The sequence below is a fragment of the Rana temporaria genome, chromosome 3 (assembly GCF_905171775.1).
Source record: "Rana temporaria chromosome 3, aRanTem1.1, whole genome shotgun sequence".
NCBI lineage: Eukaryota > Metazoa > Chordata > Amphibia > Anura > Ranidae > Rana > Rana temporaria.
In genome coordinates this window covers 278,940,102-278,965,194 of record NC_053491.1, presented here as the reverse complement: position 1 = coordinate 278,965,194, position 25,093 = coordinate 278,940,102, and the positions used below count along the sequence as shown (strand labels likewise).

General features: G+C 43.6%; 1 protein-coding gene across 2 annotated transcripts in view; it reads left to right on the top strand.

Moving 5' to 3' along the window:
* RUFY1 (RUN and FYVE domain containing 1) overlaps positions 1-25,093 on the top strand; it is a 229,922-nt gene that overhangs the window by 64,371 nt on the left and 140,458 nt on the right. For both annotated transcript variants that reach the window (XM_040344683.1, XM_040344684.1), the window contains exons 5-6: positions 638-739; positions 2,476-2,599. In XM_040344683.1, the coding sequence (XP_040200617.1) occupies positions 638-739; positions 2,476-2,599 (226 nt within the window). The remainder of the gene's footprint in view (positions 1-637; positions 740-2,475; positions 2,600-25,093) is intronic.

Here is a 25,093-nt window from a genome sequence, read left to right as displayed (position 1 = left end):
GGTACAACATTTAGCAACGTATTGCTACACTTAGAGGTGCCTCTCTTCTCTTTTTATACCCTGTAAAAAAAAAACTTTGATATACAAGTGCTTTGGATTACAAGCATGTTTCTGGAACGAATTATACTCGCAAACCAAGGTTTTACTGTACTAGTTTAAGCTTTTCAGGTCCCTTAGGAACTTTTGTCATGTGCAAGTATGCACAACATATTTGCATGTTATGTCACTCTTGTCTCTATTAAGAGCTGCAGCATCTGCAATCTCCCTTGTCGCTCTGGCAGTGGTGCTTCCTTCTTGGTCATCTTTTGGATTCTTGAGTCTTCACCCACTTTGACCAGGCCGAGATTATGTAAATCCTATACATCTACACAAAAGTTAATTTATTGCAGCACTTATTCCCAGTGTCTGTAAAATGCCAGGATTGTACACTGAACTGCTTATTCGTGGCAGACAGGGGAAAAGATTTAATGGCAGAACAGACGGACACAGTTTCTTCCACCATAACTATCTGCTAGCAGCTTTTACATTTCAAGGTTCGGTCTGCTTTTTAGGTAAAAGTACAATTTTTGGGCCTTTATTACGTTGCTCAATTTTAGGTGTTTTTGCGCTTTAAAATACTTCTTTATTCTTGTTTTAGGACAGCTGTTGGACGGGGAAGAGCTTGGTTACATCTTTCGTTAATGCAAAAAAAGTTATCAGATTACTTGCAAATACTGATAGATCACAAGGATTTACTAAGGTATTGTTCAAAAAAAAAAACTACTGGTTTATTTATTTATTTCCAAATGGCAGGACTAATTTTTGAAAAAATATATGCTGTTAACATTTGTGTTATATTATTGCTAAATGTTTTCATACGGTATCTGTGATCATGTGATCATGGACAAATGTTTTTTCACAACAGAAATGCCTTTATGGCTCTCCATAAGTAGACATAACCAGGTGCTATTGATAACCGCCATATATACTGTCATTCTGTATGATGTTGCTGAGGCTAATGCTAATTGCAAAGTCAAACTCTGCGCAAATTGCTTAGAACTTAAAACACAGCTTGGTCTTTCAAATTGCATGAAAACACTATCTTAGGTTTGAAGTATGATTGCAGTATGCACGGTAGTCTGCATCATATGACTGCATTTCGAACTGCTACATTTTTGCAAGTTTTGTTTACAAGACCTTTCCTTTATGATTTATCTGTAGTGTATTTGTATTGCTCCTAAAGTATATCTAAAGCCCAAAGTTTTTTTTTTTTTCAGAGTTGGAGGGTTTTTACAAATTTTTAAGCAAAATTAACAACATTTAAAGGAGTACATTTAGACTTGATGGTACAGCAAATTCACCTATAAGAACAAGTAACCAGTTTGCCAACTAGAATAAAATATAATTTAGAAAGTTAAAGTGATATTAAAGTCTTGTTTAAAAAACAAACAAACATGTTATACTTGCCTGCTCTGTGGAATGGTTTTGCACAGAGCAGCCCAGATCCTCCTCTTTTCGGGTCCCCCTGCTGGGTCTCCTGGTGCCTCCCTCCTTCCAAGTGCCCCCAGAGGAAGCCATGGCTCAGCATGTCCATTCACACACAGAGCCGCGACTTGGCCACACCCCTCACTCTCCTTATTGGCTCACTGGCTGTGATTGGCTGTGTTTACAAGTAAATTTTAGGAGAGTGTGGCCATACATTTCAATAGGCAGGAGTGGCTTATACACCGCTCCTCCACCGCCCCAAAGATGCTGCTTGCAGGACTTTTTTTAACGTCCTGCCAGCACAGCGCCCCAGTGTGAAAGCACTCAGGCTTTCACACTGGGACTGCAGGGGAGGAATATTTCAGGCGCTATTTTTAGCCCAAAAGCGCCTGAAAAATGCCTCAGTGTGAAAGGGTTCCAAAGCATAGAATGCATTATGATAGAAAAAACTTCTGCCTTTAGAACCACTTTAAGTACCGGCCTTCGGTGTCGGGGATAAAATCCTGGAGTATAAATGCCAAATAAGTTCTTAAAGAGGAGGTCCAGCCCCCCCACCCCCCAGTCAGCAGCTACAGATACTGCACCTGCTGACTTTTAATATATGGACACTTACCTGTCCAGGGAGCCTGCGATGTTAACACACCAACCGATGTTCGGATCTGCTGTGGCACCGGACGGGGGAGGAGACGGCTAAGCGGAAGTTCCACTTTAATTGTTGTTGGGCCAGAAAGATGTGTGGGAAATCTCTATGCATGCACTTAGGAGTTGCGTTGAGGTGGAAGTGGGTCTCTTGGGTGCAAACAATGTCAGCGCGGGTATTGCGCGCTTCTGTAGAACAGCATTTTAATATATTAAAGACACTGTAATGCACTGTAAAGGGACCTGTATGTATGTTAAGATGAACTAACCCTTTAAGCTTTGAAAAATGCAGACACTATATATTGTAATTTATAAAATCGCTAAACCTTTTTACAAAATTCATTCATGTATTACTTTTAATTTTTGATCCAGTGACTTTTATGAACCCGAAGCATTAATGTTGGGGGAAGAAGGAGCTGTGATTGTTGGTCTTCTTGTTGGGCTCAACATGATCGATGCAAATTTATGCCTTAAAGGAGAGGATTTGGATTCTCAGGTAAGATTATAATGAAGGCAAATTTTACCCATGACCATTTAATAAAACCGCACAAAAAAGCTTAGCGGAATCAGTACTGTGAAAGCACAATAACTGCTGATGGCTTTACCATACACATACTTTTAAAGCATTCAAGAAGAAGGCTAGGTTTCATGCAGTATGAATGACATGATTGTGAGCCAGGTTTAAACTGTAGATTTGCTTTTGTTGAAGAAAAAACATTCTTTCTCAAGCAGTTATGTAAATTGCAAGGATATCTTAATATCGAACCAGAGAGTCCTTCTTGCTGCTGTTTACTTGCAGAGTTTCTAAATTTATGCTCCAGCCTCTCCACTGAGAGAGCGCCACCATATTTTTGCATCATTCTCCTATGAGCCTGATGATGGGCCACTGGGGGGTGGGTCTTTGACACCCTGGACTTGCAGGAAGTAGATTAAATGTAGCTAGGCATCATTTAGCACAAGAGGGACCAGCACTTTATTGCAGCGCCGCAAGTGTAAAGGGGGCAGCACCAGATATAGAGTAAGCATTGCAGCAAAAAACTGCTTTTTATATCTGCAGTTGAGCTTTAAGGCTCTGGCAGTTAAAGTTCAATGATCAGCCCGTGTATTGTATTAAGACAATAAATACTAAGGAAATTATTCAGCCATTCACATCAGAAAAAAATGCATTTCTGGTTTAGGTTATGTACACAAACCGAACAACCCTTTTGTTGTCATGGTTACACATTTAAAATTACATTTCTTTTATTTAATCCTCTTTATTAGATTTTTTTCATCATGTATAAAAACGGGTTACATTCAAAACATTCTTTTTACAAAACGTTTCACATTCCCCGTATGTCATAACCTTGTAGGTTTCTCCTGTTAGTTTATTTGTCCAGATCTTCCTCCCATTTCTTTCTGCTTTTAAGCTGCTCTGGTCCCTCAATATTTCCCTCGCAGACATATGGGTACATTTCTGAGATAAACCCTTTCTTAATTGTACATTAAGAGACATCGTGTGAAGTATTCAGAAACCTTGGTTTATACTGTTCCCTTTAAAGTGGTTTTAAACCTTTGAAATGCAAAATGAACAAAAATTATCCTTATATAATGTGTACTTGCCTCAATCCGAAGCACCTATTATGGACCCCAGCCCCTCTGTCCTTCCACTGCAGTCTGCATGTGTCATTATGACAGTTTTCTCTGACATCAGGCAATCCATGGCATTAGGAATTCTCCCCTCTAGCACACAGCAAGTGATTGAAACAGCCTCCTATGTGCATGTTTCCCAGTGAATGTGTAAATAGGGGTGTGTCAATTTCCTCCACTCAGGTGTCAAATTACACTCATCTCTGCTGTGGAGTCTGTGATATCTGTTCCTGTCCCCTGCATCCTGGGAGGTGAAAAATATATGATCTTATTTGTTTATTTTAAATAGCTCTGGAGGAGCAAGGGTTGCAGAAAAAGAGGTATTGTTTGTGTGAGGATTTGCTTCTTTATGGCTTATCACCTGAGGCTTGTTTTTTCAGTGGGCTTATTACCACTTTAACAGGTTGGACACTGGCAAACAAATCCAGCATGGACAGTCGGGTATAACCCCTCCCACCCCCAGCCTGCCTCAGCTTCTTACCTTTTTCTTCTTTTTGTTATTATTTTTACTTGCAAGATTCTGGATTGGTCAGTGTTTAGCATTGGATGCCGTATCTGGACCTACTGAGAGGATGGTATGGGGCTGTTCCTTAATGGGTCCTTAAACACTGGATTCTCTGTTGGGCACTGTCTTAGACACACTTAAATGTAACTTATGAGTTAACCATAGAGTGCCCAACAGGTCTAGTGCCATGTTGCATCTACTGGTGGAAGCCTGTCCCTGAAGACCCCCTAGGGGTTATGCCCACTGGAGGGGGCAATGTCTGCCTGGTTTGCCCTTGTTTGCCCATTAAAACCACCAGTGGTGTGTAACGGGGCTTGTCCCTACCTTTTTGTAGGAGCTGACATCTTTCTACATGTATTTGGCGCCCCCTTCAGGGGTTACACTGTGTGCTCCAACCTTGTCACCTGCTGAGGGCTGAAGCATACATTTTAGACACTGCTTCACTTCTTTACATTTGTCATGCATGCCTTCTGTTTCATCTCTGCTGGCTTACTGTAAGGTCCAGGATAGTTCCTCCTTCCTGCTTGCCCTATAGTAACTGGGTCAAAGGCGTCATTAATACTCTTGCTTCTGCTGTGTTCTTTTGAGTACCTCTTTTGGGAATCCCTTACTTGCACATTTGGTATGGTGGACCCTAATCACAGCAGCAACTGTCCAGTGGGCCTTGCTAGCTTATGATAAGCTAACAGTTCAGGGGGCCTGCAGTGTACCATCTAAGGACTAGACACAGATAACCTGGGCCACTGTCCCCTGCCTGAATCCCAACACTCCTTGGACTCGTCTAAATCCCCTTTAGGCATGGCTTACTCCTTCATGCAGTCATGCTATCTAACTCCGTGCTCAGCGTACATCCACATCCTCTCCTCCAGAGTCTTTCAGGTTTTCACTGGCTGCAGCTGCTTCTGCAAATCAGCTGAGGTACAGTAATGTACCTGATCTGTATTTGATGACTTGGTATATGAAGAGTCTCCTTCTGCTGACAATTACTTCAAAGCTTAAAGTGTTACTAAACCCAGGACCTTGCATTCACTATATCTGGTCTCTCACAGTACACAGAACATGGGAATGCAATCATTTTAGTAAATATAAACTGCTAAATACCTTTTCCCATTGGCAATAAATAGCAGTCTTGTGACTTTTCATTGCCTGGCCGAGCACTGGTTAAAGCTTGTGGGATGAGTTTTCATCCTCCTCTGACTGTCCTATGAGACTACATGACCCCTGACCCTCTGTCTGGACAATGCTGATTTGGTTCTGTGCTGATCACATGCACATAAACTAAAAAAACTCTCTAGCAATACACACCAAACTGAGCATCTGCAGAGTGAGTGAGTGAATAACTTGTATAGCGCTACAAATGCGAACTGAATCACCTCAAGGCACTTGGTATCCATTTTCTTCTTTAGCCTTCAGAAGAGCCTCCAAGGCTCTGTTCTTTCAGCAGATGGATTGGGGACAATAAAAGGAGGATAGGATCAGAGAAGACGGGATCAAACAATGTGGAGGATTAACTCCATAGGTTCCACAATGGGTATAACAAGCATGCTTTACTGCATATAGGGACTAATTTTACCATTGTGGGATTAGTAACCCTTTAAGTGATGCGGTGCAGATGTGTCTTGACCAGGAACAACGTGTGCTGGCTACACCTAAGATTGCTAGCATGGATTATCTTAAACATTTCCAGCCTGTTAACTTTCCTGTTCATTCACTTTTGCAACCTGTTTTGTATAGTGATTGGCTTAAATTGGCCATAAACCTCAGACATTAAATATGAAAAAAAGCATATCCTTCTGTACTGTGTACTAGTCTCAGGAGCACTAAGTGTCATTTTGACTGCTGCGTCGTTTCTCTACCAGCATGAATCTCTTCCGACAAGTTTTCCTGACACAAAGAGGAAAATGGTGACAGTGGAGGAGTGTTAAAGGGGCTGTGTCTCTTTCCTCCAGTCACCTCTCAGACTTCTCACTGAACTCTGCATGGTGTAATTTCAGCTTTTCCCCTTTTTCTGAACAGTCAGACAAGCTTTATAAATTGTAGACCTTGAACGGATGTAGAGAACCAAAAACCACAGATAAACAAGTATAACTTATGTGGGAGGACTTGTTTCATCTCTGTGTCTCACCTGAGTCCAGTCACTTCACTTGGTATTTGTAAGGGTTTACTATTACTTTAATCATTTAAAAGATCTTTACTCTTCCTAAGTGTTTTTCTCAGCAGTATCCAGGATCCATTGCAGGAGCCAACCAACACTCCACGTTTGCATGAGGATTTTGGGCCTTCTGTCCAAAAGTTAAAGTTGAAATGGCCTTTCAACACAATGTTGAAATGGGCAATTCATGCAATGAAATACAAACATCTTGCACCTAAGGACATCTTGTGTGGATAAGCGTTTACAGATTTCACATTTCTGCTACAGGAGGCAATGCCATCTTTTGATGCCAAGCTTGTACTTTTTCACAGTACAGAATAAAGATCTAATGTTTGTGTTTTGTGTTTAAATATGTTGAAATACAGTATACAGTGGGTATAGCAAAGAATCTCCCCCCTTTTAACCACTTGCCGACCGCCTAACTGGGATTTTATGTCAAGACTTTGTCGGTAAATACGGGGGGTTATGGCTGAAGCTAGATGCCATAACCCCAGTATTTTTTCCCTTGGGCAGCTGGCTTTCCGATAAAAGTCCCAGTGGCGGATTCACCGCTGGATCACTTTTAGAAGCAGCAGGAGAGGTGCCCTCTGCTGCTTCCCGGTGGTTCCTGGGCTAATGTTGCTGATCGGCGAGCCCAGGAACCATCTGGCATCAGCAAGGTTTTCTCATAGAGATAAGCGATGGTAAGATGGCCACTGCTGGTCTCTATGCACTTGGAGGGCAGTGTAAAATAATAAAAAAAAAAAAAAAAAAAAATGTTTTTATTAAAGCGGCCTCGTCCCTGCGTACTCGCCCGCAGTAGTGAACGCATACATAGGACACGCCCACATATGTAAACTGTGTATGCACCACGTGAGGTATTGCCACAAAAGTCTGAGTGAGAGCAATAATTCTAGCTCCAGACCTCTGTAACTAAACTGGTAACCTGTAGAAGTGTCGCTTATGGAGAATTAAATTAAAGCATGACGGGTATATATCTATTTACTCGGCATAACATCATATTTCAGATTTTATATGAAAAAATTGGGGTGTATATATTATATTATATATTTTTTTATATTCGTTAAAATTTATTTTTTCAAAAAAAAAATTGTTGAAAAAAAACGTTACGCAAAAAACGTGTGACATAAAAAATTTCAATGACCGCCATTGATTATTTTCTAGGGTCTCGACTAAAAAAAAATTATATGTATGTTTGGGAGTTTTAAGTAATTCTCTAGCAAAAATTACAGATTTTTTTACTTGTATCAGAAAAGGGCTGGGTTCTTTAAGTGGTTAAACAAGTGTCAGAAAAATGCTGGGTCCTTAAGTGGTTAAAATTATCACATCTTGTTGCTTTGCAGCCTGAAATGAAGACGGATACTGTATTTACTCAGTGCAACTTATAACATCCAAGTGAAAGATATAATCAACATATCGGGGAAAAAAAATTCAAAACCAGAATCAGAGTTGGAAAAGGGATCACTTCCCTCCTAAAAATGACTTGTTAACTTAATCAAGTATAGCTAATCACCTTCTCAATGGCACACAAAGCCATTTGACTTCAAGACCAGGTTCACTTGTACGTCAAATGATCTGACATTGGGAGCTCATGTTGCATGACATGTGCAAATCAATATTTACCTATGAAAATGAGAGCCATCTTAACTGGTCCAACACAAGTCGGTCCGACTTTGAAAAAGGTTCCTGCTCTACTTTGGTCCGACTTTGATTCTACTTCAGCCTATTGATTATCATTGAAGTCGGATCATCGTCTTAACTGATCCAACTTTGGCTTGCAACTTGTGCTATGAGGATCTTGAAGGTAAACTCCACGCCAAATAAAAAAACCCCGGCATGGGGTTCCCCCTCCAAGACCATACCAGGCCCTTTAGTCTGGTGTGGATTTTAAGGGAAACCCCCACGCCAAATAATCAGCGTGAGGTTCCCCCCCCAAAATCCAGACCCTTTTCCGAGCACACCGCCCTGTAGGATAGAAAAGTGGGTGGAGACGAGCGAGCACAAGCAAGTGTAATCCCCCTCCTAAACCATACCAGGCTACATGCCCTCAACAAATCACCCAGATCATGGCCCCCCCCCACCCTATGTGAATGAGTATGGGGTATTGTACCCCTACCCATTCACCTAAGAAAAAAGTGTCAAAAATAAAAACGGTACACAGGTTTTTGACAAAGTAATTTATTAAATCAGCTCCAAGGTCTCTTCTAAATTTATTTTCCCCTCTGCCGGGTTCCTTCCAATCTGAGCTGTCTTCTCCCTTTTCTGCCGGGTCTCCTCTTTCCGCTGATGTCTTTAGCCTCTGCTGGGTCTCCTCTCTACGCTGTCTTCTTCCTCTGTTCTTCCTCTGATCTTCTCTCGATGCTCTCTCCCGCTCTAATGCTAGGTACGTGGTGTGCCATTACTTACATAGTCATGGGGCAGGGTCACCGGGTAAAGTAATCTGGAAGCCCCACCTCTTGTGACATTATCACCCCATCATGCCCTGGACGGTGATGTCACAGGGGATGGGGCCTCCGGATGATGTCACATCAAATCACATGCCAAATCGGCCCAATGTGAATGTGGGCTAAGGCACGGTTCACACTGGGGTGGCTTCAAAGTCGCCTGACTCTGATGCTGCCCTGTACATCGTGACTTCAGTGCGGCTTGCAAACGACTTCTTTAACTGCTTGGCGAGATTACGTAGATCTACATCATCTTGTCGTTTAGCCCAAAGGGGCGCGCACCGCTCGCTCGTCCCTGATGCCGACGCGCGTGCCCGGCGGGCGCGATCATCCCCGGGCACCCGCGATCGCTCGTTACAGAGCGAGAACCAGGAGCTGTGTGTGTGTGTGTGTGTGTGTGTATAAACACACAGCTCCCGGTCCTGTCAGGGGGAGAAATGACCGTTCGTCTGTTCATACAATGTATGAACAGCGATCTGTCATTTCCCCATGTCAGTCCTACCCTCCCTTGAGTTAGAACACACCCAGGGAACATAATTAACGCCTTCCTTGCCCCCTAGTGTTAACCTCTTCCCTGCCAGTGGCATTTTTATAGTAATCAATGCATTTTTATAGCACTGATCGCTATAAAAATGCCAATGGTCCCAAAAATGTGTCAAGTGTCCGCCATAATGTCGCAGTACCGATTAAAAATGGATGATAGCCGCCATTACTAGTAAAAAAAAAAAAATTATAAATGCCATAAAACTATCCCGTTTTGTAAACGCTATAACTTTTGCGCAAACCAATCAATAAACGCTTATTGCGTTATTTTTCGTAAAAAAAAAAAAAATGTAGAAGAATACGCATCGGCCTAAACTGAGGAAAAAAATATTTTTTTTTATATATTTTTGGGGAATATTTATTATAGCAAAAAGTAAAAAATATTAATTTTTTTCAAAATTGTCGCTCTTTTTTTTTTCATAGCGCAAAAAAATAAAAACCGCAGAGGTGATCAGATACCACCGAAAGAAAACTCTATTTGTGGGAAAAAAAAGGACGCCAATTTTGTTTGGGAGCCACGTTGCACGACCGCGCAATTGTCAGTTAAAGTGACGCAGTGCCGAATCGCAAAAACCGGCCCGGTCATTGACCAGCAATATGGTCCGGGGCTTAAGTGGTTAATCACTTCAGCCCGGAAAGGTTTTACCCCCTTCCTGACCAGGCCATTTTTTGCGATACTGAACTGCATTGCTTTAACTGACAATTGCACGGCCCTGCAGTGCTGTACCCAAATAAACATGATGTCCTTTTTTTTCCACAAATATTTTTATTATTTTGGTGGTATTTGATCACCTTTTGCAGTTTAATTTTTTTGCACTATAAACAAAAAAGGCAGACTATTTTAAAAATATTTTATTGTAATTGCTAGTAACGGCGGCGATCAACGATTTTTTTTTTTTTTTGTGGCACTGCGACATATCTGTGGCGTAAAAATCTGCTGATTGACTTCTGCTGTGTCCAATCACAGCGGGAGGGGGTCGTTGGCATCCCACACCCCAGACTTAGTTTCCAAAATCACATACAGGTACAGGATTTTGTGCAGCCGGGCTTCTCTGCGGCAGTATATATGCGGTTGGCCTGTCTGGAAATGGTTAATAGAAGTCAATGCAAGCTGCTCTGAAGTTGCCCCCAAGTAGTGCAGGAACCTTTTTCTAAGTCGGAACGACTTGCGTCGATCCATTTAGAACTGTTCCATTGCACTGATTGGAGCGCGACTTGTCAGGCGACTATGTCGCCTCAGTGTAAACCAAAGTTAAAGGCTGTAATTCAAGCAATGGATGGTTCAACAAAATATTGACACAAAGGGGGTGATGCTTCTTCCAACTTTTTTTTTTGGCATTCTATCTTTCACTTGGATGTTATAAGCTGCACTGAGTGTCTGTCTTTATTTCAGGTTGCAAAGCAACACAATGTGATTATTTTAAAGCTGTGTAGGACCAATGATAAATATGAAATGCAAATATATCCCTAGGGGGGCGTCATCCCAATAATTGCTTGTTGTAAGCAACATTCAATATACATGGAACTTTAAATACGTCTGCCTGGGAATCTCCAATCTTCACAATAACCAAATAAGTACTGTTAAAATATTATGCCTTTTATTTAATACAGTAATATTTAAAATTATTTTCCCCAGTGTATCCAGAGAAACAGGATCTGTGTATTGGCTATAACAAATATATACAATGCCAAAACCTAGAAAGCTAAACGTGCAAAGTCTAATTAAAGTTGTTGTAAAGGCAGAGGGTTTTTTATGTTAATGCATTCTATGCATTAACATAAAAAATCTTTTGTGTGTAGCAGCCCCCCCAGCACCCCCTAATACTTAACTGAGTTGCATCTCTCTCCAGCGATGTCTACGAATGTCTAAGGCAGCCCTCAAAAATTCCACTCGCCTGCTCGCAATTTGCGAGTGGAATTTAATGCAGGGCGAGTGAGGAGCGGGGTGGACCAGGCTGACCGTTTCCTGGCTGAAGCGATCAGCCAGGAAACGGTCAGCCGGAGGACACAGAGGCGCTACCTTTAGCTGAGGTGAGGCTGCAGCGCTCCCCTCACTCTCTCCCCGCTTCACTTGTCATGTCTATTCACACACACAGCGGGGATGTCCCGCTGTGATCCCCGCTGTGTAGCACGGAGCTGCCTGGGTCTTTGTCCGCCGCTCGTGTAACAAGATCCCGCCCCCCTGGATAGATCGCTCCCCTCCCTCTCTCCCCCTCGCTTCGCTTGTCTTTTGTAATCACACACACAGCGGGGATATCCCGCTGTGATCCCCGCTGTGTAGCACGGAGCTTTCGGGGTCTGTGTTCGCCGCTCGTGTAACAAGATCCCGCCCCCCTGGATAGATCGCTCCCCTCCCTCTCTCTCCCCCGATGCGCTTGTCTTTTGTAATCGCACACACAGCGGGGATATCCCGCTGTGTGACACGGAGCTGCATGGGTCTGTGTTCGGCACTCGGTGTTACAAGATCCCGCCCCCCTAGATGGCTTGTGTGATAGTATCAGTGTTACGCCTAAGAAATGAGCCGTCTAGGGGGGCGGGACCTTGTTACACTGCGCGCTGAACACAGACCCATGCATCTCCGTGCCACACAGCGTGACATCCCCGCTGTGTGTGTGAATACACAAGACAAGCGAAGCGGGGGAGAGAGAGGGAGGGGAGCAATCCATTCAGGTGAGTCTGCATACACAGAAGGGGGCGGAGTCCGGGGTATCCATAGAGCTACTTACCTCACACCTCCTCCATACCCACCTCACACCCCCTCATAAAAAAAAAAAAAAGTCTGCATTGATAAGGCGCAGTAAAGCTGGATTAATGGGTCAGTCAAGCTGCTTTGATGGGGCACAGGGAGGCTGCAGGCACAGTAAGGCTGCGTTCACAGGCACTGAGAGGCTGCGTTCACAGGCACTGAGAGGCTGCGTTCATGGACACAGTGAGAGTGCATTGAGGGGCATAGTGAGGCTGCATTAATTGGCACCGTAAAGCTGCATTGATGAGCACATTGAGGCTGCATTGATGGGCCCCATAAAGCTGCATTTCATGGGCACAGTGAGGCTGCATTCATGGGCACCATAAAGCTGCATTCATGGGCACAGTGAGGCTGCATTCATGGGCACAGTGAGGCTGCATTCATGGGCACAGTGAAGCTGCATTTGATGGGCACTGATATGCTTTATGTTAATATTATTAAAGTTGTTGTTGTTTATTTTTGGAACTTAATTTTGCTTTAAACATTTAATAGTGTAATTTCATGAGATAATTTACAAGGGTGTGTTTAGGGACGGACTTAGGGGTGGGGCAGGGGAGAGGTTGGGTGGGGCAACTGGTGGCGAGAGTAACTCTTAAGGCCTGGCTAGTGGCTCAGGACTTAAAATTTTGAGCCCTGGTCTAAGGCATCCGTGACACTCCCCCTGCATGGCTGAGACACAGCAGCGGCGCCATTGGCTCCCAGGGCTGTCAATCAAAAAGTCAGTCAGCCAATCAAGGGGAGAAAGGGGGCCGGGCTGAGGCTGGGGGTTCATGTCTGAACAGACACACAAAGCTGTGAGCTCCAGTACCTCCATAAGAAGCTGCTGACTGGGGGGGGGGACTCAATAGGAGGGAGGGGCCAGGAGCAGCAAAGAGGGACCAGAGAAGAGGCGGATTGGGGCTGCTCTGTGCAAAACCAATTGTACAGAGGTGGTAGGTATAACATGTTTGCTGTATTGTTTGGCCTTGGTACAGACACAGAAGGTGGCACACACAGGTTAAAATGGCAATCTAAAGGTTAATGTCCCACATTTGTGGCTTTTTAAATCACAATTAGAGTGTCTTTGTATAAATTGTCAATGAGTTTGTTAGCTCTCACGTGGATGCACTAAGCAGGCTTAGACACTGAGCCGTTAGGAGGTAGAAAAGAACAGTCAAAAGACTTGCGTAACAAGGTAATAAAACTTTACAAAGATGGAACAGGATATAAAAAGATATCCAAAGCTTTGAATATGCCTGTCAGTACTGTTCAATCGCTTAATAAGAAGTGGATACATTTGGGTATCTCTTGATACCAAGCCAAAGTCAGCAAAGATTTCAGCCACGACTGCCACAGGAACTGTTCGGGATACAAAGAAAAACCCACAGGTAACCTCAGGAGAAATACAGGCTGCTCTGGAAAAAGATGGTGTGGTTGTTTTTAAAGGAGCACAATACGATGATACCTGAACAAAAAAGAGTTGCATGGTCAAGTTGCCAGAAAGAAGCCTACCAAGTGGCGATCAAGGTGTTAAGTGTTCCGTAGGAAGGTGTTTCTAACTGTGGGGGCAGTGTACAGACTGGAGGAGGAGACAGTTCGCTGTTTCTAATCACTAGGAAGAGCAGATCTGTTTTTTCTCACCTGACAGAACGGGAGATCTGTCTGTTTACATTGACAGATCCTTGTACTGTCTCTCTCAGGAGTGATCGCATGTGGCCGGCAGACATCGCAACTGCCGGCCAAGCGCATCGGCTCTGGTGTCGTGCCACACGCCCTCTAGTGGTCTTAAAGCAGTCTATGTATAATGACAGCAATTCGCCGAGGAGAGCCAACCTGCTGCAGTACAACTGAGGCGGCTGGTCCTTAACTGGTTAAAATGACCTAATTTACAGACCAAGTTCATTCCTTTGATCTAAGGTTGAAAAGTTACAATGTTTATAGTTCTCTCAATGTTGTAAAAAAATCGGGTTAGCAGAGAACTCTCTACACTTGCTACATGAATGAATTGGGAAATTTTGCACAGAGATCGTGAGGAGGGTTGAATCGACATTACAATTTTTTTAACGATTAATTGTGCAGCTCTACTGTGCCGTAAGAAATTCCACATTGCCCCACATACAAGATGATGATCTGTCTGACTCTGAAGATGATGTGTAAGAGGAGAATATTGAAAAATTGCAGGAATTGGAAGAAGTACCATCCACATCAATGCAGCCAGTCTTTTGGTTTCTTTCAAAATGCCGCAGAAGACCCAAGCAGAGGATCTACCTAAACAGGCAGCATAAAGCAGTAGATGAATCTGACTGGTAATCCGGTGTACACAATCCATTTTACTATGGTCACCTCCCTGGCCTCAGTGGCCTGTTGTTCCTTAGTAAGTTTTGTATTTTGAAGCACTTAAAAGAGCAGTGCAAATAGTATGCTGTGGTGCACTGTCTTGATTTAGCCCGCTATTGGAGGTGTTCTCTATCTGTGGGGTTGAATAAGGGGGCAAAAATCAAGTTATTTCGATTTTTACTTCCTCTCACCCAACACAGTCAGCTCCAAGTTGTCGCTCTATAATGTACCAAATGTATGGCTCTTCCCAGGGCTGGCCTTAGACTCTGTGCTGTGCTAAAATTTACAGTGCCCCACCCAGTGAATATATATATATATATATATATATATATATATATATATATATATATATATATATATATATATATATATATATATATATATATATTGGCGAGATACTTCAATTTGGGGAAAGCAGCAGCTAATGGCTATTATGAAATCACTCCCATTAAGATTCAGTGCACAACATGGACAGACAAGCGAACAATTATTACTTCAGAATAACAAAAGGTATGAAATCTGACTGCAATGAAGTTTAACAAAATATCCCTGCATTGTACATAGAAAAGACTAATGTAAATGGGGTAGTAGCACGCTGCCACCTAGTGATGAAATAGTGTATAGCTGCTAAAATCGCTTAATGTGTTCCCACATCCACAGTAAATTAATCTAAAAATATGTAATTGCGCTGCCTTAACCAAATATGGTAACAACTGCAAAGTGACAATACATAACTAAAAATATAAACATTTCATATGATTAAAGTGCCAGTGCAAACTATATATCGGTGAACACGCATATAAGAAAAATAGTGCAAAAAAGTCCACTTAAATAAGTATGAATAATCTTCTTATAAATTGTGCAATTGAGAAAGTCTATATTCAATAAAGTGCTTCACAAAAAACGACACTGTGTTTCGCCAATTTCCATCCCAATTTTTTTTCCTCCAGATGAAGCCACATGCGTTGGTGGTGTAACGCGTAGAGGTTGAGCCTGGCGGCGGGAGTATTCACAGGATCACGTGAGATGCTGGATGTCTATCACATGATTGTTTTTATCAAATGATTGTGAGTGTATTTTATGAAGCGGGGTCTGTGCGGTTTGTTGGACGTAGTAACCCAGGTACTGCTTTATTGGAGGCTGTTCTTTTCTATTTTGCCTATGACCTGCTTGTGAGCCATCTTGGAGAGGGAAATCTTTCGCTCTTGAAGGAACCTTAGCACCAGGATCTGGTCCACCAGATTGATCTGCTTACATGTTGGTTAACCCTTTAAAGCCTATAATGAAGGTGTGCTTGCACTTCACCTGGTGAAAGGAGCACAAGTTGAAAATTGAGAAACGCCATTTAGTTTTTGTGAAGCACTTTATTGAATAGAGACTTTCCCAATTGCTCAATTAATAAGGAGATTATTCATATACATTTTTTAAGTGGACTTTTTTTTTTAGTATGCATCGCATGCTAGCACATTTTAAAATATATACCTTCAAACAAAGCTCACCCGGTCACCGGGCACCCCCAATGTGCAGCAGTGGGGATGCATACATAGGAGTGACTCACCCTGAGGTCTGGACTGTGAGGAGGCCTGAAATGCACAGTGCTCCTGGACGGTCTGAGGACAGTGAGGAGGCCTGTAATGCTGCACAGTGCTCTGGAAGGTGGTCTGAGAGGCCTGTAAGGCGGCACAGTTCTCTGGAAGGTGGTCTGAGAGGCCTGTAAGGCTGCACAGTGCTCTGGAAGGTGGTCTGAGAGGCCTGTAAGGCTGCACAGTGGTCTGAGAGGCCTGTAAGGCTGCACAGTGCTCTGGACAGTGACTGTAATACTGCATCGTGCTCTGGATGGTGGTATGAGAGGCCTGTAATGCTGCACATTGCAATGGACGGTGGCTGCAATGCTACACAATGCTCTGGATGGAGGCTTGAGGAGGCCTATAATGCTGCACACAGAGTGCTCTGGATGGTGGTATGAGAGAGGTCTGTAATGCTGCACAGTGCTCTGGGATGGTGGTCTCAGATATGAGGGATGGCCTGTAATATACAATGCTTTGGATGCCGGTGGTCAGAGGAGGCCTGTAATGCACACATCGCTCTAGACGGTGGTCTGAGGGGAGGCCTGTAATTGTAATGTACACACTCGCAGTGCTCTCTGCTTTGGACGGTGGTTGTCGGGAGTGGGACTCTTGTCAGGAGGCCTGTTGCACAATGCTGTTCTTGACAGTCATCTGAGGACTTGCTGGGAGCAGAAGCAGACTGAGCTCCGTGGAAACCAGAAGTTCACAAGGGTAAAAGTCCCGGTCTCACACTTTTAGTTTTTGTTTTTGTAATTGATTTTCATCATAGTTTTCGTCAGTGGATGAAAATGTGGTGCACTTTTCGTTTCCTTACTGTAAAAAGGCAGCTGATGAAAATTTTGACAAAAGTTTTTGTTGATGAAATGAACACTTTTCCACATCTTGTAAGATCAATTATCATACTTGGAGAAACCTACTTTTCGGGTTGCGAGTCTAGGTTGTTTATTTTACGTCCTTATTGTTTGTTGCAGACCTTGACTTTTTTTTGAGACATAAATCGGTCTCTTTCTTTTGATTACCATCAAGGGCTAGGCAAATTTTCTTTCAACATCCTCTGTGATTTCTTTTGTTTGTTTCTTCATTGGAGGTGTATTGCATATGGCTTCTCCGGTCAGACCCTATTGTCACCATGGTACCTAAATATGGTGCTTTCTGTCCTGCAGAAGCATCCTTTTAAAAAACATTTGGGAAATCCCAGAAATTTTACCTTCCTTGTGAACATCACCTCTGCTCAAAGGGTTTCGGAACTTCTCCTGCAAGTCCACCTTTTTGGTCTGGCACAGGGATAATGTGATTCTGCTTTTCACCTTAATTTTATCTTCCCTTCTCCCTGTCCATAATCATAAATTCCTCTGCATTAATGGAAGGACACCACTCCTACCTCTCTGATTTATATATCTACTTTGTAACTATCTTGGCTGGCCACCAGCAGAGGCTGTCCCTAGGTAGTACTTTGTGTTTTTGCACCTAGTGTCCTACACCTGGGCATGGCCAAGATTCCTTGCCGAACTGTGTCCTTCAATGAATACAGAGAAAGCTATTTTATGGTGAGTACAAAGAAGTTATACTGTCAAAGCTTAATTGAACAATCTGAAGCTAGAAGCTAATTGGCTACCAAGCACAGCTGCACCAGATTTTGCACTCTCTAGCTTTAGTAAATCTACCGCACTGCGTGACATCAGCAATTTCCAAATTAAAGGAGAAGTAAAGCCAAAGCTATTTTGGCTATACTTCTTCTATGGATCACAGGAGCGCAGTTCGTTCTGCCCTCCTGTGATCTGTTTTCAGCTGACAGCGGGCTGACATCCAGGCTCAGGAAAGATCTCAACCATATGGTCGGGATCTGCCAGAAGCCTGGTCCAACAGCTGCCTTAGCCGCTCAGCCCCTACCACCCCCCCACAGCCGAAGAATGACAGTTCCCGGCTCTCTGCTCACAGAGAGCCATCTTTGATCGCTCAGTTCTCAGTGCTATACTTCTCTTTTTAAAGCGGTTGTACACCCCCAAAATTTTTTTTAAAACCTGCAAGGCAAAGGCATAATGAGCTAGTATGACTAGCATACTAGCTCATTATCAATTACTTGCCTTAGATAAAAGCCCCTGCAACGGTCCTCGGACACGTCCGCCGCCATGATACCCGGCGTTGTGACTGGCCGGATTTGCGATGACGTCACTCCTGCGCATGTGCGCAGAACAGCGCGTTCCCCACGCATGCGCACATTTACGGCACTTTTCGGCAGGCTTCCATTAAAAAACCGCCGCACTCAGTGCGCAAGCGCCGTAGACATCGGTGCCCGCCTTTCTGCAAATATCTCCTTAACCATGTACTTTAAGGAGATATTGCAAGCACCTACAGGTAAGTCTTAATGTAGGCTTGCCTGTAGGTGCAAGTATGACAAGAGGGTATACAACCGCTTTAAGAATGTGAGTGAACACAAAACATTACATTTTTAGTCCTGTACTCTGTTATAGCTCCCACTTAGATTTGCAGCACCATCAAATGCCAATTGTGTTAAATATGTTTTCAAGAAGAACTGTTCCAGCTGCTCTTTCAGAATAGACAACAGGCTTTCTCCAGTTGAGTTGCTCACAATAATTGGAAAAAAAACCCATGTACTATTCTTGCTTTGACATGGATATTGGAATGTTGCTACATTGTTATTTCACGAGGTGGAATTGTGGATAAGTCCAGGTGGATGTGGGTGCTGGCAATGCACTAGGCAATGGAAAGTAGCAAAGGACGGATGGACGGCCGCACACCAAAGAACTCTTGAGTTGTCTTTATTGAAGGAACATGAGCAAACACCGCAAATACACAGCAGAAATCAAAGACAGCCGACGCGTTTCACACTTAGTGCTTATTCATGGCCTAAGTACAACTAAAACACACACAAAATAAATGGTGCTAACAAAAGACACGTGACCCGAATTAGCCACTAGTGGAGGAGAGCCTATGAGTAGAGGCAATACTTCAGCTGTGGCAAAATCAGAGTGCACTTGTGTGAATGAAAGGAAGCAATGAAATTCAAAAAATCATCAGGTGCAAGTAAATCACATGTCACTGAAATAATAAACTCTACATTCCATCTATGATTTCATTCCTGAGGGGATCCGTGTCCCCAGAGAAAAGATCCACCATACTTCCTGTTCAAGAAGTTTTCTGTGTATATCCCCTCAACGTTTTGTCTGTTAAATTTTCTGTGAAGCCCAAAAGGAAAAGGAGCTCATATTGCCATCATGTATAGTATAGAAACAAATAAATAATACCTCCCACCAGCCCATATAAAGATTGGCTAGTGTGAGGATTTTTTTTTTCAGCACAATGTATATACACCCTATATCAAGTGGTATGGGAGGTATGTAGATGATTTTTTCTTAATTTGGGACCACACAGAATCTGCTTTGATTTTCTTTGTTTCATATTTGAATGATAACAATCTCAATCTTGAATTCTTGTCACAAGGGTAAAGTGTTTCCTATCAGAGATTTCATCGATTGCAGCACTAAGAATGTGATATATGTCTGTAAATCTGTAAATTACAATATGTAGGATGCACGTCGAGGCCCTTACACACTATGATCAGTGAACATTTTAATGGAGCATCTTATAGTAATGGAAAAAAATATGTTGAACGTATACAAACATTTTAAAACTAAACATGATGGCAATATGAGCTCCTTTCCTTTTGGGCTTCACAGAAAATCAGACGGACGATACGTGGAGGGGGTATTCACAGAAAACTTCTTGAACAGGAAGTATGGTGGATCTATTCTCTAGGGACACGGATCCCCGCAGGAATAAATCATAGATGCGATGTAGATTTATTTTTGAAGTGACGCAACCAGGGCTGCTGATAGGGGGAGATCAGCAGTCCTCCTGTAGGGGGCCCGGGCAAACAGGGGGGCCCAAGCAGCAGAGGGAATCGTAGTTGGATAGAGGGGCAATTACAGAATGACTTCCCCCCCGCACCAATCCCTCTCCCTGTAATGGCTGCTTCTGATCCCCCCCCCTGTCACTGTGCTGCCTCCCCCCATGGCGCTGCCGGCTTACCTGTCTCGTATAAAAAAAAAAATAGTAAAATAAAATACATTTTATAAAATGTTAAGTCTTTTAAAAATGATTAAAAAAAATCATTTTTTAAAAATGATTTTAAAAAAGGGCTAATTCACACAGGTTCTCTGTTATATGTTTGTGTCCGCTAACAATGATTTTAGTGTCCGCTAACAATGATTTTAGTGTATTTGTGAAAATATTGATTGGATACATTTGGGGGGGGGGGGCGCTAGGGGGCCCTGTCAGCCCTGGACACTACCCATGCTTCACAGTGTACATGTGTTTTTCTGTATCACTAGTCTCCAATATTATATTGCAGTACTCATGTGCTTTCTAGGCTGCCTTTGAGCAATATATTATGGAGTGGAGAGGGGGAGGAGCCTCTGACCCGGGCGGGTATCACTTTCACTTTGCTTGTACACTGTTGCTGATGCCCGGGTCAGAGGCCCCTCCCCTCTCTGCCGTATACATTCAGAGAAGAACTACTAGCCCCAGGGAGATCCCCCTGCCTGTGGACACCATAGAGATGCCGATCGCCACCTCCCACGTCCACCTGCCAGGTACAGGGGAACCTCTACAAGGGGGTTGAGTCAGCTGTTTGGGGACCCTGATGTAAGAGGGGGCTTTCTGGAGACACTAATGTAAGGAAGGTGCCCTCTGGGGACACTGATGTAAGAGAGGGGCCTCTGGGGACAGTAATGTAAGGAGGGGGGGCTCTCTGGGGACCCTGATGTAAGGAGGGGCTCTCTGGGGACAGTAATTTAAGAGGGAAGGCTCTCTGGGGACACTAATGTTAGGGGGGGGCTCTCTGGGGATCCTGGTGTAAAGGGGGGGCTCCCTGGAACCCTGGTGTAAGGGGGGGGGGGCTCCCTGGAACCCTGGTTTAAAGGGGGTCTCTCTGGGGACCCTGATGTAAGGAGGGGCTCTCTGGGGACCCTGATGTAAGGAGGGGCTCTCTGGGGACCCTGATGTAAGGGGAGGCTCTCTGGGGACCCTGAGGTAAGGGGAGGCTCTCTGGGGACCCTGAGGTAAGGGGAGGCTCTCTGGGGACCCTGAGGTAAGGGGAGGCTCTCTGGGGACCCTGAGGTAAGGGGAGGCTCTCTGGGGACCCTGAGGTAAGGGGAGGCTCTCTGGGGACCCTGATGTAAGGGGAGGCTCTCTGGGGACCCTGATGTAAGGGGAGGCTCTCTGGGGACCCTGATGTAAGGGGAGGCTCTCTGGGGACCCTGATGTAAGGGTAGGCTCTCTGGGGACCCTGATGTAAGGGGAGGCTCTCTGGGGACCCTGATGTAAGGGGAGGCTCTCTGGGGACCCTGATGTAAGGGGAGGCTCTCTGGGGTCCCTGATGTAAGGAGGGGCTCTCTGAGGACCCTGATGTAATGAGGTGGCAGTGAGGACCCTGATGTAAGTAGGGAGGCTCTCTGGGGACCCTGATGTAAGGGGGGGCTCTCTGGGGAGTCCTATGTGATGGTGGGTGGGTGTGTGGGGGGTGGGGCGCGACATTGAAGGACTCGGCCTTGGGGCGGCGAAGGGAGTAAATCCGGGCCTGGCAATGACTGAAAGGGTTTGGGCAGCCTGGGAAAAAAGTTGTGGGCTGTGCTACCAGGAAAGAGAGAGAGAGAAGACAGCTGCCCACAACCATTCAGCACAGTGATTTAGTCCAGCAGTACAGCTCACCGATCAAGTACAGGGTACGTCACATCATTTAAGCCCAGTGGGGCAGTTCAGCACATCGGTGACACCAATCGCCACCCCGGGATTGCATAATCTATCCCCGCACAAGTTCGGCCACTGTCCAGTCCATTCACAGACACTGACGCTCGCCACGCTGACAGGCCGACAAGCAGTAACCCTGCACACCTCTACAACCGACAGGAACACTGAGGGCCAGATTCTGGTACATCTGGCGTATCTCCGCGGCGGTGTGACGTATGTCATTTACGTTACGCCTCCGCAAGTTTTTCATGCAAGTGCTTTATTCACAAAGCACTTGCGTGTAAAGTTGCGGCGGCGTAGCGTAAATCACCCGGCATAAGCCCGCCTAATTCAAATTTGGCGGGTAAGGGGCGTGTAGCATTTAAATGAAGCGTGTTTCCGCGCCGAACGTACTGCGCATGCGCTGTCCGTAAAATATCCCAGGGTGCATTGCTTCAAATGACGTCGCAAGGACGTCATTGGTTTCGACGTGAACGTAAATGGTGTCCAGCCCCATTCATGGACGACTTACGCAAACAACATAAATTTATAAATTTCGACGCGGGAACGACAGCCATACTTGACATTGGTTGCGCCTCATATAGCAGGGGCAACTTTACGCCGGGACAAGCCTAACGTAAACGTCGTAACTTTACTGCGTCGGCCGCGCGTACGTTCGGGAATTCGCGTATCTAGCTAATTTGCATACTCGACGTGGAAAACGACAGAGGCGACACCTAGCGGACAAAAAAAAAATTGCATTTAAGATCCGACGGCGTAAGAGACTTACGCCTGTCGGATCTAATGGATATCTATGCGTAACTGTTGCATATATATGACGGCCCAGATTAGGACTTACGACGGCGTACATGGCGTTGCGCCGTCGTAAGCCCTTTGAGAATCTGGGCCTTAATATCTAGAAATCTAAACTTATACACACTTGTTTAATCAAAATCTACACATTTGGTTTCTGGCATTCAGAATATTTGGTGAAAATAATATTAATTATACAAAATGTTGCGTATTAAACTAAAGCTGCATTGTTTTGGATTTTAATTATTTTCTCTGCTTATTAGAAAAAGTAATTTAAGCCCAAAAGAAGTCCCCATATGTGTTAAAAAAATAAAAATAAAAAAATGGTGAGAAAATAATGTTGGTGTGCAATTTAAATAAAATAAACTTTGGCCTGGTCACGAAGGTCTTGGTTACCCAGAAACGTAAGATTTCACCCACCAAAAGGCTGGGTTCACACCTATGCGAATTGAATGTGGGTTTACACCACATCCAATTCACATAGCAGGAGAATGTGACCGACTCTCAATGGAGCCAGTTCACATGACTGCAGGGCGGCTGCGGAGCACAGTGTGTGTCTTTGGCTCAGTTTCAGGGCCGAATTTGGGCAAAGATTTGACCCCGTTTTGTCCCTGAAATGGAGAACTTGGACGCACAGCGTTCCTGTGTGATCCGTGGCCGGTTTAGGTGTGAACTGAGCTTCAAAGTAAGTAAGTATAATCCTTTTTTAGGGTGTTTTTTCTGTTGGTTACAGGGTCTCATTACATGCATAATGTTAAATATTGGTGTTATTTTATTTACTCAAATTTAAAGGCCAAGTTCACCTTTATGAAAAAATAATAAATGCATATATTTTTTCAGGTAAAAGGTGCATTGTTTTTTTCACAGGAGTCTGCAGAGCAATGCATCAGCAGTAGGTGGATTGTGGGTGCGGTGTCAAGCTCCTGAAAACACTGCCTATAGCTCTTTGCCAATACCTCTGTATGGGCTGCCCGTTTCTGATATAAAACTACATGCCTCGGTGACATGTTAGTCTCTAAATAGTGGTGCAACATATAATCTTTTCAAAAGGTGAAACTTATCCTTTAAATCAAAAAAGACAATTTTATATCTGTAAGTGTCAAACACTTGCAGCAAGTTAAATATATTTTTTTACCAAAGTACTGTGCTCTAAGTATTACTATAACCAAAATCTCTAAAGCTGCTGTACTATAATGTGAATCACATTAACCAAACATAAAATAAAATATTGCTTTTGGCGCAGCTCAAAATAGAGATGTGAGAGCATATCCTTGTGTTCCAGAGAGTGGGGTGCAGGCCTATCCTAATACTGTGCTTCCCAGAAAATAAGACCTACCCCAAAAATAAGACCTAGTTTAAATTGCTTGTAAAATCCTATAATCCACTCTATTACAGTATTATATAATGTACAGTGTGAGTGTTTCTGTAATATAAGCTGATCTCCTGCTGCTTTTATCCTCTTCTCCCAGCTGTCAGCGGGGGATCTCGCCCCCCCTGCAGTGCTCAGAACGGGGAAGAGAGCTCCGGCAGGTCATGGAAGCTATAACGAAGGTATTTGGCACAATTTTATTACAAAAGCATACACTTTGTACATTATATACTACTGTAATAGAGTGGATTATAGGATTTTTCAAGCATTTTAACTCTGTTCACAGTGGGGATTCCTGACAGGACAGGAGGAAAGAAGACGGCACATTACATGGTAAGACCTACCCCAAAAATAAGCCCTACTGTGTCTTTTGTTGCCTTAAAATTTATATAAGACCTGAGCTTATTTTTGGGGAAACACGGTACCAATCCAGAGGGCTAGTAAATGTAAAGAGGAAAAGGATTGCCATTACTCATGTCCACCCAGGTGAATAAACGGTAAGGAACGGGCCTCCATGTCTACATGTCTCCTCCAAACAACACTCGGATGCATTTCGCCTGTCAGGGCTTAGTCATAGGGTCCCTATGACTAAGCCCCCGTGGCCAGGGCAAAATGTGTGGTTTAGTGGCAGCACGTAGGCCGAGGCCCGCTCCTTATTGTTCGCCTGTGGTGGTTGAAAGTAGCAGCGATCCTTTCCTCTTTACATAAAATAAAATATGTACAGTGTTTACATAGTACATATTTTAAGTTGTATATATGCTTTCATTCCTGTTTTGTATTTGATTAGTATTTGATCATGTTGAAACCCTGAAAGTGTTTTTTTTTTTTTTTTTTTTTTTTTTTACCTTTTCAAGATTTAAGGTCACAGGATATGGGTATATATGACAGTTTTTTTAAATTTTGTTAAATGTTCTAATGCCTTCAAATATCTGTATTTCACTTTTAGTCCGCAATCTTCCACCTTCAGGTTCTTGGGTTAATTAAGCAGATATAAATGCAAAAACAAAAATGGAATATATTGCAGTTTACCAGTCTATAGATGTGGTGGCTGCATTTTTATTTTTTCAGGCTTTTTTATTTTTCACATGGCGATCCCACAAACGACACATTTTTCTGTCCCTTTTGTGTCTTACATTACAGTCCTTTCTTAATATGGA